The sequence below is a fragment of the Helicoverpa zea genome, chromosome 18, assembly GCF_022581195.2.
Source record: "Helicoverpa zea isolate HzStark_Cry1AcR chromosome 18, ilHelZeax1.1, whole genome shotgun sequence".
In the NCBI taxonomy this organism is placed as follows: Eukaryota; Metazoa; Arthropoda; class Insecta; order Lepidoptera; family Noctuidae; genus Helicoverpa; species Helicoverpa zea.
Window position 1 is genome coordinate 8,938,438 of NC_061469.1, and position 15,184 is coordinate 8,953,621.

At 39.3% G+C, this 15,184-nt stretch overlaps 2 protein-coding genes across 3 annotated transcripts; one reads left to right on the forward strand and one right to left on the reverse strand.

Moving 5' to 3' along the window:
* Window positions 1–490: 490 nt before the first annotated feature.
* Window positions 491–13,361, forward strand: LOC124638774 (serine/threonine-protein kinase Tor-like). Of its 2 annotated transcripts, none has more exons than XM_047175868.1 (11): window positions 491–937; window positions 1,143–1,913; window positions 2,028–4,603; window positions 4,683–4,849; window positions 4,929–5,214; window positions 6,457–8,198; window positions 8,300–8,459; window positions 8,691–8,906; window positions 9,188–9,559; window positions 9,864–10,178; window positions 11,752–13,361. In XM_047175868.1, the coding sequence occupies exons 1-11, from the start codon at window positions 715–717 to the stop codon at window positions 12,184–12,186; spliced, it is 7,263 nt and encodes a 2,420-aa protein (XP_047031824.1). In that variant the 5' UTR covers window positions 491–714; the 3' UTR covers window positions 12,187–13,361. The 2 variants fall into 2 exon arrangements, with proteins under 2 accessions (XP_047031824.1, XP_047031825.1); XM_047175869.1 differs by having other exon boundaries at window positions 8,312–8,459.
* Window positions 13,358–14,908, reverse strand: LOC124638776 (cytidine deaminase-like). The gene is made up of 2 exons (XM_047175870.1): window positions 14,643–14,908; window positions 13,358–13,862 (listed from the first exon to the last, which is right to left on the reverse strand). The coding sequence occupies exons 1-2, from the start codon at window positions 14,677–14,679 to the stop codon at window positions 13,444–13,446; spliced, it is 456 nt and encodes a 151-aa protein (XP_047031826.1). The 5' UTR covers window positions 14,680–14,908; the 3' UTR covers window positions 13,358–13,443.
* Window positions 14,909–15,184: the final 276 nt, after the last annotated feature.

The window sequence follows — 15,184 nt, forward strand, 5'->3', positions numbered from 1 at the left end:
AGCCACACGTTAGAAAAAGAGATAGCGCTATGTATTCTAGGTAGCAATCCAATAGCAATCTATACGCATGTTGCCATTTGCACATGTTTTTATGTATAATAAAGTGTATTCGATTTCATAGCAGCTTTATCAATAAATTTGTCGTTTTTTTCTGATAGCCAATAAATTAAACAAAATGGTATTGTTTTAATAATTATTTCCAATATGTTTTTCTGATTGGAATTAGATTCTTTTTAAAAAAACATTATTTCAGAAAGACGCCAAAAAAAACAAAATTCGTTCAATAACTTCAATAGCCATACAAGCTTTTGAAAACTTAACTTACTAAAAGTTTACATGTATAAAATGTGTAAATAAATCTGAAATTGATAATTATTAATAAAAAAATATGTTTCTACGTTAATAATAACAGATAAATATTTAATTTTGTCATGTTTTATCTGTGTGTTTTAGAACGAAAGTTATGTGGTCAATGGCCGCATGTATTGTTAATTTGTTTACGTTTGGATTGATAAAATATTTCTAAATATTCTATTTTTATGAGTAATAAAAAAGTGGGATTAATTTCTTCAATATAATTGTCGCTAGCGGTGTCAGTTATGTATTGATATGAAAATGTGAAGTGCAGTGTACAGTAAATAATGTAATTAATTTTCTAGACAATTATCTTGTGATTTTGTCGCAGGGTAGATTTAGTAACCATTATTTATTAAAATGACAAGTTTTCAAGTTTCTGATCTGGTGTCGGGCCTGAAGTCTCGCCATGCGGAGACTAGACATAAGGCCATTCGCGAATTGTTGCACTTCACCAAAACAGATCTCCGGGAGATGTCCCAGGAGTCTCTGCGGCAGGTGCTAGATGACTTCAACCAACAGATACATGCGCTCACCTCCAGTTATGACAACAATGAGAAGAAAGCAGGAATCCTTACCATAGGTTTGTGTCTTATAGGTTACGCTATTTTGATTTCCATGTATCATTATCAATCAAGGTAAATGAGGATATTGTGATTTTGTCCCTGTGTTGTTATCTTGCATTTTAGTATCCCCATTAAATTATGTACCGAAAAGTAACTCATTTGTAGTTCTACTTGTTTCAATGATATTAGAATCATAACAAAAATATTGTTGTTTTTTTGTAGTTTGCTTAATTGGAGGAGATACGGAAACTACAAAAACTAGAAATATTCGTTATGCATACTACCTCAGAAATGTGTTTCCATCTACTGATTACAATGTGTTGGAATTAGGAGCTAAAACTATGGGCAGACTTGCTGTGACACTTGGCATTAAAAGAGGGGAATATGTTGAATCTGAGCTGAAGAGGGCTTATGAATGGCTGGCAGAGGAAAGAAATGAAGGAAAGAGGCTTTCTGCTGTGATGATCCTGAGAGAACTAGCAATATGTATGCCATCATACTTCTTCCAACATATCAATGGATTCTTTAACTATATCATGATACCACTGCGAGATCCTAAGGAACAGATCAGGGAGGCTGCCGCAAAGGCGCTAAGAGCAGCGTTAGTTATCACGTCACAGAGAGAAATACCTGAACAGAGTAACAAAGCACACTGGTACATCCAGTGCTATGAACAGTCTATGCTGTCATTTGCTGAACAGCCCGGCAGAGACAGGGGCTTGAGTAGAGATGATCATGTGCATGGTGCACTGCTCATACTTAATGAACTACTCAGGTGCTCCAATGCCACTTGGGAAAAGAAGTACACAACATTGATGCAGAAACTGGATGCTGAACAGGACATATCAGATGAGATGACTTCCTTGAGCTCAAAAGTACAAAACTCTTGGACCGCTCAACAATTCCCTGATGATAAAAGTCAACAAACATTAGTATATGAATCGAGTATTTGCAAAAAGCTTATTGAAGAACAATATGAGAAGATTTGTGCAGGTGAGTACTTTTTTATGCTAGCAAACTTGTAATCTTTGTTGCATATCATTCAACCACTTTATTAAAGGAAAAGTCAGCATAAAGCTATCTTGTATAATCTTGATTTATTTACAGATGTAATGGCTCAACAAATATCAAGGGCACATAATGTACATCAAATGCTTCTCCTAATGATACCAAGACTGGCTGCTTTTAACAGAGAAGCATTTGCCAAGAGACACCTTAAGTCTACCATCAATCATTTGATTACATTTTTGCGAGGAAGGGAAAAGGAGAAAGCTATGGCATTCACCACATTAGGCCTTATTTGTGTAGCAGTAGAGTCTGATGTCCAGCAGTATTTGGGCAGAATAATAGAAATTATAAAATTAACTTTACCACTTAAAGATACTCCTAAAAAACGCAATGGCTCTGACACACCATTGTTCAACTGTGTAACATTGTTAGGGTTTGCTATGAAAGAAGATGTAGCCAATGAAGTAAAAGAGTTGCTGGACCCAATGTGTGCTACTGGATTAAGTCCACAACTGACTACATGTTTCAAGGAACTCAGCCAGAATCTTCCTTCTCTTAAAAAAGATATAACAGACAGATTACTGAACATGCTGTCATTGATATTGCGAAAGAAGCCTTATGCTCCAAATAATGGTGAAAATCAAATAGTTCACATGTTTACTACGGCTATGCTGGTGGAACCGCATGACGCTTCCAAGTTAGTACTAGCACTACGCACGCTCGGCTCCTTCGACTTTGAATGGAATAATACCCTGATGTCGTTCATAAGGCGATGTACAGATCACTACCTCTTAAGTGAACAGCACGATATTAGGATAGAAGCTGTAAAAACTGCGTCGAAGCTGCTTATAAAAGCGGTTGAGAGATGCGCCCAGACTAATTCGCGGACTTTGACCGTAATAGTTGACGAGTCTCTCGGCAAATTGCTGTCGGTTGGCCGCTCAGATTTTGATCATGAAGTCAGATATAGGGTTCTGGAAATATTTACTAATCCTGTTTTCGATAGATATTTGGCTGTGGAAGAACATCTTAACTGTCTTTTTGTTGCAATTAATGATTCCAATAACGATGTAAGTGAGCTAGCCCTATGCCTAGTCGGAAGACTTAGCAACATAAACCCTAGTTACACTATACCCACACTGCGTCAATTGTTCGTACAAGTACTAATGGAACTGCAACACTCGGAATCGACACGTAACAAAGAGCAAGCGCTTCGAATGGTAAACAATATAATATCGCATGCGCCAAGAATTACGCGACAATTTGTAGATACTATACTCAACGTATTAGTACCGAAATTGAAAGCAGAAGCAGACAACCCAACCATGGTTGCAACAATACTGAAAGCGATAGGCGATTTAGCTGAAGTCAATGGAGGCGGAACTGCTCTCAATAAATGGTTGCCGGAACTAATGGCCATACAGATCAGTATATTGTCGGACCCTAATCAACCCGAAAAAAGAAGTGTAGCCCTGTGGTCGTTCGGCCAAGTAGTCGGTGCCACTGGGCATGTCGTCACACCTTATATGGAGTATCCACATCTAATGGATATGATGTTGAATTTTCTGAAGACTGAACAACAGCCTAGAGAAAGGCGAGAAACCATACGAGTTCTGGGATTGCTGGGAGCTCTTGACCCATACAAACACAAAGTTAATCAGGGTTTGATCGACTTCCAAACTGTGTCCACTTTGATTCCCGTCTCTGACACTACTAATGAAAACATTGACGTCAATATTAGTGATATGGTTGTTAACATGTCTCCTCTGATTCTCGATGAATTTTACCCGGCTATTGTTCTCACGTCTCTAATGAGAATGCTCCGCGATCCGATGTTGACACAACATCACACGAGCGTCGTGCATTCAGTCACATTTATTTTCCAATCTCTAGGCATCAAATGTGTTCCCTACATATCTCGAGTAACGCCGTGTCTCCTAAATGTGATACGAACTACCGATAACAGTACATTCAGGGAATTTCTGTTGACTCAACTGGCGCAACTCATTTCCGTAGTTAAGATACAAATACGAAATTACTTGGAGGACATATTTGACATTATCAAGGAATACTGGACGCCTAACAGTCAACTGCAGCCCACGCTTATAATGTTGGTAGAACACATCACTGTAGCGATCGGGCCGGAATTTAAAGTGTATCTTCGGAAAATACTACCTAATATTTTGAGGGTTCTTAAATATGACAATAGTAAGGATAGAGTTTTAACTGAAAAGTTATTGCTGACGATACAAAAGTTTGAGAACAATTTGGACGATGTGCTGCTCTCTATAGTGCCGGCTGTGACCGCACTGTTTGACGGCAGGCACGTTCCGCTGTCGATCTCGAAGCTTGCCATGGAGACTATGGAGCACTTGTGTATGTACTTGTACTTCAGGCCATTTTCCGCGGTTATCATACAAGCCCTGGCCAAAGTTTTGGACAACAATCCATCGTTGCGGCAAACAGCCATGAATACACTTTGCGCGTTGATTGTTCAACTGGGCCGTGAATACATTGACTACATACCGTCTGTGGACAGAATACTGATAAAGCATAAAATACAATGTCCCAACTATATCGTGTTGGTGACCAGACTGCAAGCTATCTCTACTTTAGCATCCGATGACGATTATTTAGATGAGACTCGTCTTCGACTTAGAAACCAAAAGACTGACGTGAGTGAAGATTATTTACTATGCAATTACATAGCAAACGTCCAAAAAGTTACTGATCTAAAATATTCCAATATTACAGGTCGTAGGTCCAGGTGACATCCAGACCATTCAGAAATTATCTTTAAATGTGTCCAACTTACGGAAATGTTGGTCCATTAAGAATATAGTGTCCAAAGAAGACTGGATGGAATGGCTGAGACAGTTGAGCGTCGCTTTTCTTACCGAGTCTAACAGTCCGGCTATCAGGTGAGAATACAAAATTACTTAGAAATAAGAAAGCTTTTATTATAATAGTTTATTTAACAAAATCAATGTGCATTTTCAGGGCGTGTTCAAGTCTAGCACAAAACTACCCACAGTTAGCGAGTGAGCTATTTAATGCAGCATTCATGTCTTGTTGGACGGAACTAGACGACAAGTCCCGTAAAGAACTGGTCCAGGCTCTAGAGCATGCCCTCACTGTACCCGATACACCGGAGTTGGCACTCGCAGTACTGAACCTAGCTGAGTTCTTAGAACATTGCGAAAAGGGCTCTTTGCCCATACCGATAAAGTTGCTCGGTGATACAGCTATCAACTGCAGAGCTTACGCTAAGGCATTGTATTATAAGGTAAGATGAAATGAATAAATGTTTTTTGGGTGTTTGTTTGCCAAATCAGAGTTTTTAACCCCCGACGCAAAAACGACGGGGTGTTATAAGTTTGACGTGTCTGTGTGTGTGTGTGTGTGTGTATGTGGCATCGTAGCTCCCAAACGGATGATCCGATTGTAATGCGGTTTTTTTTGTTTAAAAGGTATGTCAGTCGGGAGTGTTCTTAGCTATGTTTGGTGGAAATCGGTTCAGGTCTTCAAGGTCATCAGCTCGTTTGCTAGATGTGATAGGAATGTTACACGCTCAGTTTACTTGCAAGTATATGTGGGATCTGAAATTTGAAACACTAATATCTTTTGGAACCACTGAGCTGGTCTGCTGTTAGGGCACGAAGGTAGGAGACGTAACCCTGAACTGCCTTTTAGTAAACCCATCGAGTTTGGGCTCGTTGAATTTGTCTTGACGAGTTCTCTTCATGTTTCTTATTGACGAGAACCTGATGCTGGAAATGGGATGTGGAGGATGAAACCCTGAAATGCCGGAATGAAACGGATAAACCGATTTATATTTTTGCTGAAAATCTAGAATGTCCAAAGGTTAATCTTTATTGTTTCTCAATCTGTGCAATTCTCCTAGAGCCAATTTGTCATGAGGATTGTTAAGCAGGTTCCTTTGGCCGAGATCACATATAGCGACCCATCTTAAGATAAAATAAATTAAATGAAAGAAGGAAAAATTAAGGAGCTCCTTTAAAAAGCATGAAATAAAATTAAATTATAAATTTAAAAAAACCCCCGACCCAAAAAAAGTACGCAATAATTATGACAAAAGGTTAAACACGCCAAACCCTATAAAAAGCAAAAAATAACTTTTAACACTACGTAAACTAAATTTTGACGTGTCGGGGGACCGCTTTTTACCTTCATAAATACTTACATAAATCAAATGATACCTACCTAATTACAACATTCGTTAAAAAAAAAACACGTATCTAAAGTAATGAATTAGAGCGGTCCCCAGACACGACAAAATTTAGTTTACGTAGTGTTAAAAGTTATTTTTTGCTTTTTATAGGGTTTGGCGTGTTTAACCTTTTGTCATAATTATTGCGTACTTTTTTTGGGTCGGGGGTTTTTTTAAATTTATAATTTAATTTTATGGCAATTATATATATTTTATAATTTCTGTCAAACCAAGCATTACCACTACATATACTAATCGTTCCTGTTCATGTATTCAAATACCGTCTTATATTTCCAGGAACAAGAATACAAAAGAAACCCATCTAAACAAGTCATTGAGGCACTCATACATATAAACAACAAACTCCAAAGAAACGAGGCCAGTAATGGTTTACTAGAGAAAGTCATAACGCAAAAGAAAAATGGCGAAACTTCCCTCAATGTTCACGTTAGGTGGTACGAGAAGTTACACAATTGGGATCAGGCTTTAGAACTGTATAATAAGAAGTTAGAAGTAGAGCCTCTTGATGAAGACTCGCGACTTGGTATGATGAGATGTCTAGAGGCTTTAGGAGAGTGGAGGAAGATATATAACCTCACTTCAGAGCAGTGGCACAATGCATCAGATGATGTCAGGAAGAAATCTGCAAAAATAGCCGCCGCAGCATCCTGGGGCTTGCAAGAATGGGACTCGATGCGGAAGTATGTAGAGGTCATCTCTGAGGACAGTCAAGAAGGTGCTTTCTATCGAGCAATCCTTGCTATCCACGAGGGCCACTGGCCGGAGTCCAGGCATTACATCGACTCTGCTCGGAGTCTGCTAGATCTTGAGTTAACTGCTGTGGTCGGCGAGAGCTACCAGAGAGCATATGGAGCACTTGTAAACGCGCAACTGCTCACAGAATTAGAAGAGGTAGTGACGTACAAACTTGTGGAAGAACGACGAAATCCTATCAGGAAATGTTGGTGGCTGAGACTGCAAGGCGGGCAGCGGTTAGTTGAGGATTGGAGGAAAATGCTGCAGATACGTAGCTTAGTCATGTCGCCTCGTGAAGACTTCCAGACGTGGCTAAAGTTCGCGTCCTTATGTAGGAAGACTGGTGCATTCAATCAAGCTCACAAGATAGTTCTTTCCATTTTAGGATCTGATCCAGTCACTAACCCGGATGTACTACTCCGAATGCAAGATCCCAGAATCGTGTTAGCTTACAGCAAGAACTTGTGGGATGCTGGGAACAAACGATACGCTTATGACGTGCTACAGAGGTTTTTGGATAACTCGGAACCAGATAACGATGAGCATTGCAAATTATTAGCGCGTTGTCACCTTAAATTAGGATCCTGGTGCGAATCTCTTCAAGAAATCAATGAGTTGTCTATACCGGAGATATTGAGGAACTACGAGTCAGCAACGCTTCTCGCGCCCGATTGGTATAAAGCATGCCATGCGTGGGCCTGCATGAACTTCGAGACAGTCTTGTTTTATAAACAACAGGACAATTTATCTGAGAGTAGCTTAGCGGGTGGCTCTGGAGAAAAGAAAGTATCTCGGGCAGACTTTATTAATACCCATACTATACCCGCCATAGAAGGTTTCTTCAAGTCTATAAGTTTGTCGAATGGCAGCGCGCTGCAGGATACACTGAGACTGCTTACATTGTGGTTCGACCACGGACACCACCCGGCGATATACGACGCCTTGTTCGAAGGCATCAGACAAATCGACGTCAAGATATGGTTACAAGTCATTCCGCAGCTAATCGCTCGTATTGATTCACCAAGGAGTTTGGTTGCCAAATTAGTTCATATACTCCTAATAGATATAGGCAAGTTGCACCCTCAGGCGTTAGTGTATCCTCTAACAGTGGCGACTAAATCCTCCTTCGTAACGAGAAAGAATGCTGCCAACTACATATTGAAGACGATGTGTGCACATTCTCAGAACCTGGTGAATGAAGCTGCTATCATATCAGAAGAACTAATAAAGGTCGCCATTTTGTGGCATGACCAAGTATTTATTGCTCTCGACGAAGCTTCTAGGTGAGTTTTTACATTGTAAACGCCTGTGTTCGCAACTTGAAATACTTTGAAATATCGATATTGTTATCGATATATTTGCTTTACGATATCGATATTTTCAGATTATATTACAGTGAGAAGGACTACCGCGGCATGTTCAAGACGTTAGACAAAATGCACGCGATGCTGGACCGGCCCCCGGAGACGTTGAAGGAAGTCTCGTTCCTGCAGATGTATGGACGAGATCTGCAGGAAGCGCATCGATGGTTAGAACTGTATAAAGTGAGTTGTCGACTTTTTATCCGATATATAATATACATATCTTTCATATATTGTTTTATAGCAAATTCTGACTTAGACCGATCAGTTCTCAAAATAGGTCCACATTGATGTGGACTTCTATGTGTGGATATTTTATTGTTTTATAGACTCATGCACTTTTCACAATAATCAACAGATTTTCTTACTCCCATTACGTCATCTAACATCACGTTTCATTTCTCATTCCTTCAGGAATCCGGTGAGAACAGGTACCTCAACGAGGCTTGGGATCTATACTACCACGTGGTACGTCGAATAGGCACTCAGTTCCGTTCACTGACGTCACTGGAGCTGCAGTATGTCAGCAAACGTCTGCACACTTGTAAAGACTTGGAGCTCGCCGTGCCGGGGTCGTATGTACCCAATGAAAAGGTCATCCGGATCTCGCATATACATAGTCATTTACAGGTTAGTACCATACTACAATTTAAACTTATATATCCATCTAAATATGTACAGAGCTATTTCGGTAACGACAAATGGATTAACTATTTTTAATCGTTACTTATTTTCCTCAAGAGAGTGTCTAAAAACTGAATAGAATGAAACATACAATTCTTTAGTGAGGACTCAAAATATAAAGATTTTAACCGCTTTAGAAATTGCAGTTGATGAAATATGAAGTTTTATCATAAACCTCGAATCTCTCTCTTAAAGCCCCAGCACTAACAAATTATCAATGTTCTCAGGTAATAAAATCAAAGCAGCGTCCCCGCCGCCTAACCATCCAAGGTTCCGACGGCAAGCAATACATGTTCCTACTAAAAGGTCACGAGGACTTGCGACAAGACGAGCGAGTCATGCAACTGTTCGGCCTGGTCAACACGTTACTTCAAGCTGACACCAACACATACAGACATGATCTAGCTATCCAGAGATATGCCGTCATCCCGCTGTCTCCCAACTCCGGCCTCATTGGTTGGGTGCCACAGTGTGACACGCTATACAACCTCATTAGTGATTATAGAGATAAAAAGTCGAATAAAATGGCGCTCAGTACTGAACAACAGATCATGCTGCGGATGGCTTCTGATTATCAGAAGCTCATGTTGAGGCATAAGGTAAGTTCATCTTAAAGGCTAACTATATTTATAGTAAACTGACTCTCTCGCATTTTATGGGAACTGCTTTATGTATTCATATTCTTCATCTTTCGCGTTCGTAGGTACTTAGCAGACCCACCTATTTAATTTATGGAAATGAGAATTTTAACACATTTTCAACGGATAAAAATCCATCCCAAGTCTGGCGTACTTTAAGATTTTTTAAATACTTATTCAATCAATTACATGGCACATTTTTTGCTTATCTAGTATAAATCTTCAGAAATACTTACGATAGCTAACAAAAAACTGTATTACACAGGTGGAAGTATTCGAGTACACTCTATCCCAGACTCCCGGGAACGACTTATCACGCTTACTCTGGCTGAAGTCCCCTTCAGCTGAAGCATGGTTCGAGCGTCGCACGAACTACACGCGATCTCTGGCCGTCATGAGCATGGTGGGGTACATCCTGGGGCTCGGAGACCGACACCCCTCCAACATCATGCTGCACCGGGTCACCGGCAAAGTCCTTCATATCGACTTCGGAGACTGCTTCGAAGTCACCCAGTCGAGAGAGAAGTTTCCGGAGAAGATACCTTTCAGATTGACCAGGATGCTCATCAATGCTATGGAGGTAAGGTTTTTTCATCATACAGTCGGATTAACGGGTATTGAATTTTGAGCTTAATGAACCTAGAAATAGAGTGTAATTTGCAACCGCCATCTCTCTATGATTAATAAGTATTGCATTTTCGTCTCTATGTCATGAGAAATGAAGTATAATTTGCAGTCGTATAATTCAACATGCACTTGAGTAAAAAATTCCTACTATTTAACCACCAGTACTAAGGCTACTGTATTATAATATTTCAAACTTCATCTCCACTAAGATACGATCCATAAGACACACACCAATCTTCAGTAGTCTCGTAATTATTTAATTCGGGTCACAAACAATAGTGTGACACAATAAACGCAACTGCGTAGTAAGGGTTAACTAAATCCATTTGATCCCGCCGACTCCGAGCTTAGCGCAAATTGTTCGCGTACACTCTAAAGCTGAGTAATTAACTGTTTCTGTGTTCCATCAAATGTTTTGGGCTTTAAACTTCTAAAACATTGAAGATGTTACCAAAACTGAAAAGGTCATATCAAAAGTTCAGGGTTTCCAAATAAAAAGTAGGAACAAATTGAATCCAAAATCTTAAATCATAGATTATTTTATACTGATGACTTGATAACTGCAGATAATGTTTATCTTTGTTTCCGCTAATTTGTTTTTTTTTTTTTATAATTACAAAGTAGAGTTAAAACCATTATGATAATTCAGTAATTGAAATCAGTAATTGAATTCAGTAATTCAGTAGTCGTGGTGGCCTAGTGGGTAAAGGACCAACCTCTCAAGTATGAGGGCGCGGGTTCGATCCCAGGTCAGGCAAGTACCAATGCAACTTTTCTAAGTTTGTATGTACTTTCTAAGTATATCTTAGACACCATGGACTGTGTTTCGGATGGCACGTTAAACTGTAGGTCCCGGCTGTCATTGAACATCCTTGGCAGTCGTTACGGGTAGTCAGAAGCCAGTAAGTCTGACACCAGTCTAACCAAGGGGTATCGGGTTGCCCGGGTAACTGGGTTGAGGAGGTCAGATAGGCAGTCGCTTCTTGTAAAGCACTGGTACTCAGCTGAATCCGGTTAGACTGGAAGCCGACCCCAACATGATTGGGAAAACGCTCGGAGGAGGAGGAATTCAGTAATTGAAAAGCAAAGATCAATAACTATTAGTTGCGTAGGTGTTTCTATATATAGTTTCAGTACACAACAATCGTTATGCATATTGCATAATGAATGTGTTTTGTGAAGAATGCTAACATGAGTGTCGGAAAGTAATTCCCCGTCGGCCCTTGAGTTGATTGCTCAGATAAGATGTTAGAAGATATAGTTATTCTTTTGTATTCATACAGAACTTATAATAGGTATGGCAGCTTTATGAAGAATATTTATTATTTATTGTTACTGAAATAACAAGTATTGATTATTATTTATTCACTCGTCGGCTATGTAGAATGCAATATTTATGGAAAATATGTTAATTTTATCCTTTATCGTTGCAAATTTTATCTAAATCCGCTTAGCTATTCTGCTAAGCAGACAATTAGAGCTACTTCCGCAGTATCAATATAAATAAATGTGTATTATTGTGTCAGGTGACGGGCATCGAGGGCACATACCGCTCCACCTGCGAGTCTGTGATGCACGTGCTGCATAAACACAGAGACAGCGTCATGGCCGTGCTCGAAGCCTTCGTCTACGACCCGCTGCTCAACTGGCGCCTCGTCGACAACGAGCGCCACTCACTCTCCGAATCCTCATTCTCATCCGACATAGAATCATCATACACTCTCCCCAGTCGATCCCGCAATCATCTACACTACGAGTCCCTTGAAATGCCCCCTGAAGCGAACCTCAACAAGCGAGCGCTGTCTATACTAAACAGGATTCGCGATAAGCTGACGGGCCGTGACTTCCCACACGTGGAAGCAGTTGTGAGCGTACCCAAGCAAGTGGACCTGCTCATCAAACAGGCGACCAATAATGAGAATTTGTGTCAGTGCTATATCGGCTGGTGTCCTTACTGGTAAACTATGTCACTTACCTAAGTACGTCACTCACATACTTGTGCGGGATAACAATTTTTCCCGAAAACCTCTACGGCGCAACCCAATTGCTGATTGGATTCGCCTAGCGTGGACATAATGTAGTGTTAGGGCGGGGCCATAACATTGCGTCGCGAAGTCGAATCGAGAAAAACTAAAGAAAGATTTTTACGTTACGTTACGACACAACTCAGTGTTGTGGCCTTGCCCTTAGTTCTACATATTATTTGTGTACTGAAAACGTTGAGTAATTTCATCAAGTTGCTAATTCATGTAAATAGGTTTGTTATGTCAAGTGTACACATAGCTTTATTACTATGACGATTATTATGTTATCTCTATTTGCACCTTCTTGTAGTAGGTATAGTAGTGTTTATAATGTAAAAAATAGTCACTTATATAAGACTAATTATTTTATTTATATTATGATAATTATCATTACTAGTATTTGTTAAGAAATTAATTTATTAAGTTTGTTATACTTTTGAACGGTAATTTATGAGTAAATATACAGTGAAATGTACACTTTCTCAATCTAGACAGTTAATTACATCTGAATTCCTTATATAAAAGTTCAAAATACGTGGTTAGGTCCACATATAATCCTATACAATATATTATATTCTACTCGTATTTTACTTGTATACTCGCAAACTACAGTATTTTATTAATTATTGTTTTACCACCGATTGTAGAGCAAAAGACTTAGCTCGTCCAATACGGGTAATTAATGAGACATCCACGTGGAAAACTCACTGTTTATTACCGAACGGAATTCATATAAAAGGTTTTAATAGTTACACAACAAATAAAAGTAACAATCATTTGTATAAGCCATTTGTATAAATGTTATCACGGGCACGAGTTTTATACAGTGTACACGAAGCCGCATTTAAGTTCACGGTTATACATTTTCGGATGTAGCAACCTATAATTTAATCAAAGACATGATTTCTAATTTAGGTTTCGTTTCAAATTATGATTGCATTTGTTTTCATAAAGTGAATGTTTATTGTTTGTTTTGTTATTGTAAATACCCTTTAAGTATAAATGAATGCTTCTCGTTAAACGCGTTGCCATTACGCTGTGTATATTGGACCCATACCTACTATTAATTATAAGTTTTGTAAATACAATGCGCAATAAAACTGTTAAAGCTTTTCGTTGTTTTTATTTCACACTTTCAGCGGACATGAAGATAAGTTACCGATACACACGAAACACAACTTTGCAGATATAATATCACGATACAATGTTATCCTTGGTAAAGCTGACGTACGCTAGTGGTAGCATATGTGATAGCTTGGTGACTAGGACTTTGTCGTGCGATGGTTTGCCGAGAAATATGTCCATGTCGCCGTCGGAGCCGCGGAACTCGCTGAGAGTCTGCCGGCACACGCCGCACGGCGCCGTGAAGTCCTGCTGATGAGCCACGACCGCAACTGACTTGAACTTAGTATACCCGTCGCATACCGTCTTACCTATCGCCGTGCGCTCGGCGCATATCGTAGGCGACAATGTCGAGTTCTCTATATTACATCCTGTGTAAACTTTGCCTTCCTCAGTCAGGATCGCGCATCCTACTGCGAAGTTGGAATAAGGAATGTAAGCCCTTTTCCGCACTTCCGATGCGGTTTTCAATAATTCTTGTACAGATTCACCTGTAAACGATAAAAGTCAATCAACTATTTGTATGTAGTCGTTATTTTTGGTATCATTTTACAGTGATTCGTTAAAAGTGAAAAAAAACAAACAAATAAATAACTTATGAGATACTACCCGCAGTATTTTTAAAATATTGAATCCCTCACAGTACTCAGGTACCTATACAAAAATATTAACTGCGCGGGACTCGAATCCAAATCAGTCTCCAGTTAGTCATACAGTCACTGCACCGACCGATGCGTTTTTGTTTATGGATTGACGCGATGACGCTAATTATTGTTTATTGCGGTCACGAGCCACTATTGTGGTGTTGGCACTTCTAAGAACACTGGATTGCTTTCACGAAGAAAATATTTAACAACTTATATTATTTTACGCGTGTCCCATTTACCTAGTTCCTAGCCGAACCCGAAGTAGGTACCTAGCAGACGTGGATACTTAACTTGAGTCCGAATAGAAGAGTTATTGAGTTAGGCAACAACTAGGAAATACTAATAATTTCCTTATTGATCTAATATTAACAATTACTTGAAGTAAGTACACTTAAGTCGAAGGGTAACGAGTCACGCGCCTTACCTTGACTGTATGCCCCCGCGAATCAATGTTATTAAACAGTCACTAACATATTTGTTATGATCTCCGTAACTATTGTTCAGATTAGATACTATCTACTTTACTGCAAAAATACATGAATTACCAAATTAAAATACTTGAACGTAATTCTTCAGTAAATTAGCCGAATAAAGCGGTTTTGCAATAAACATTACAACACTTACTCAGAGAGTTAAAGTCAACAACTTTGAAATTCTCCATGTGCGCACGTTCGCGTGGTAATTCGTACAAAGCAGTGTGAAGGGGCGCCCAGCGCTCTCTGCGGTCACCGGCCAACTGATTAAGTCAAACGATCGTTGATTAGATAGTGCTTTATGATTGAATATCCCTTGTGACAAACATCGCGGTGTTTCTGTTTCAAATGACTCGCGCGAACTGGAAACAATCACTTTCTTCACGCATGAGGGGCTTTAGTGTTGCTGAATCCCTCGACCGCACTTTGTTTTGTTCAATATGTATGACTATTTTTAATATGGGTTTTCCTGGCCGGTATTTAATTTAATTTAGGCAGGAAAACTAACAAAATATTTAACTATGCTAATATGCAAGGCATCTATTACCTATTATGATTACCATAAATTAAAATAAGTATGATCTAATATTAAGTTCAATATGACTTGAGTAACAAATTGTGACAATAAGAGTCTTCCTTCTGATGATTCATTCAGCGGCATAATGTGTACAATATAGATTTAATTTTAGCAAC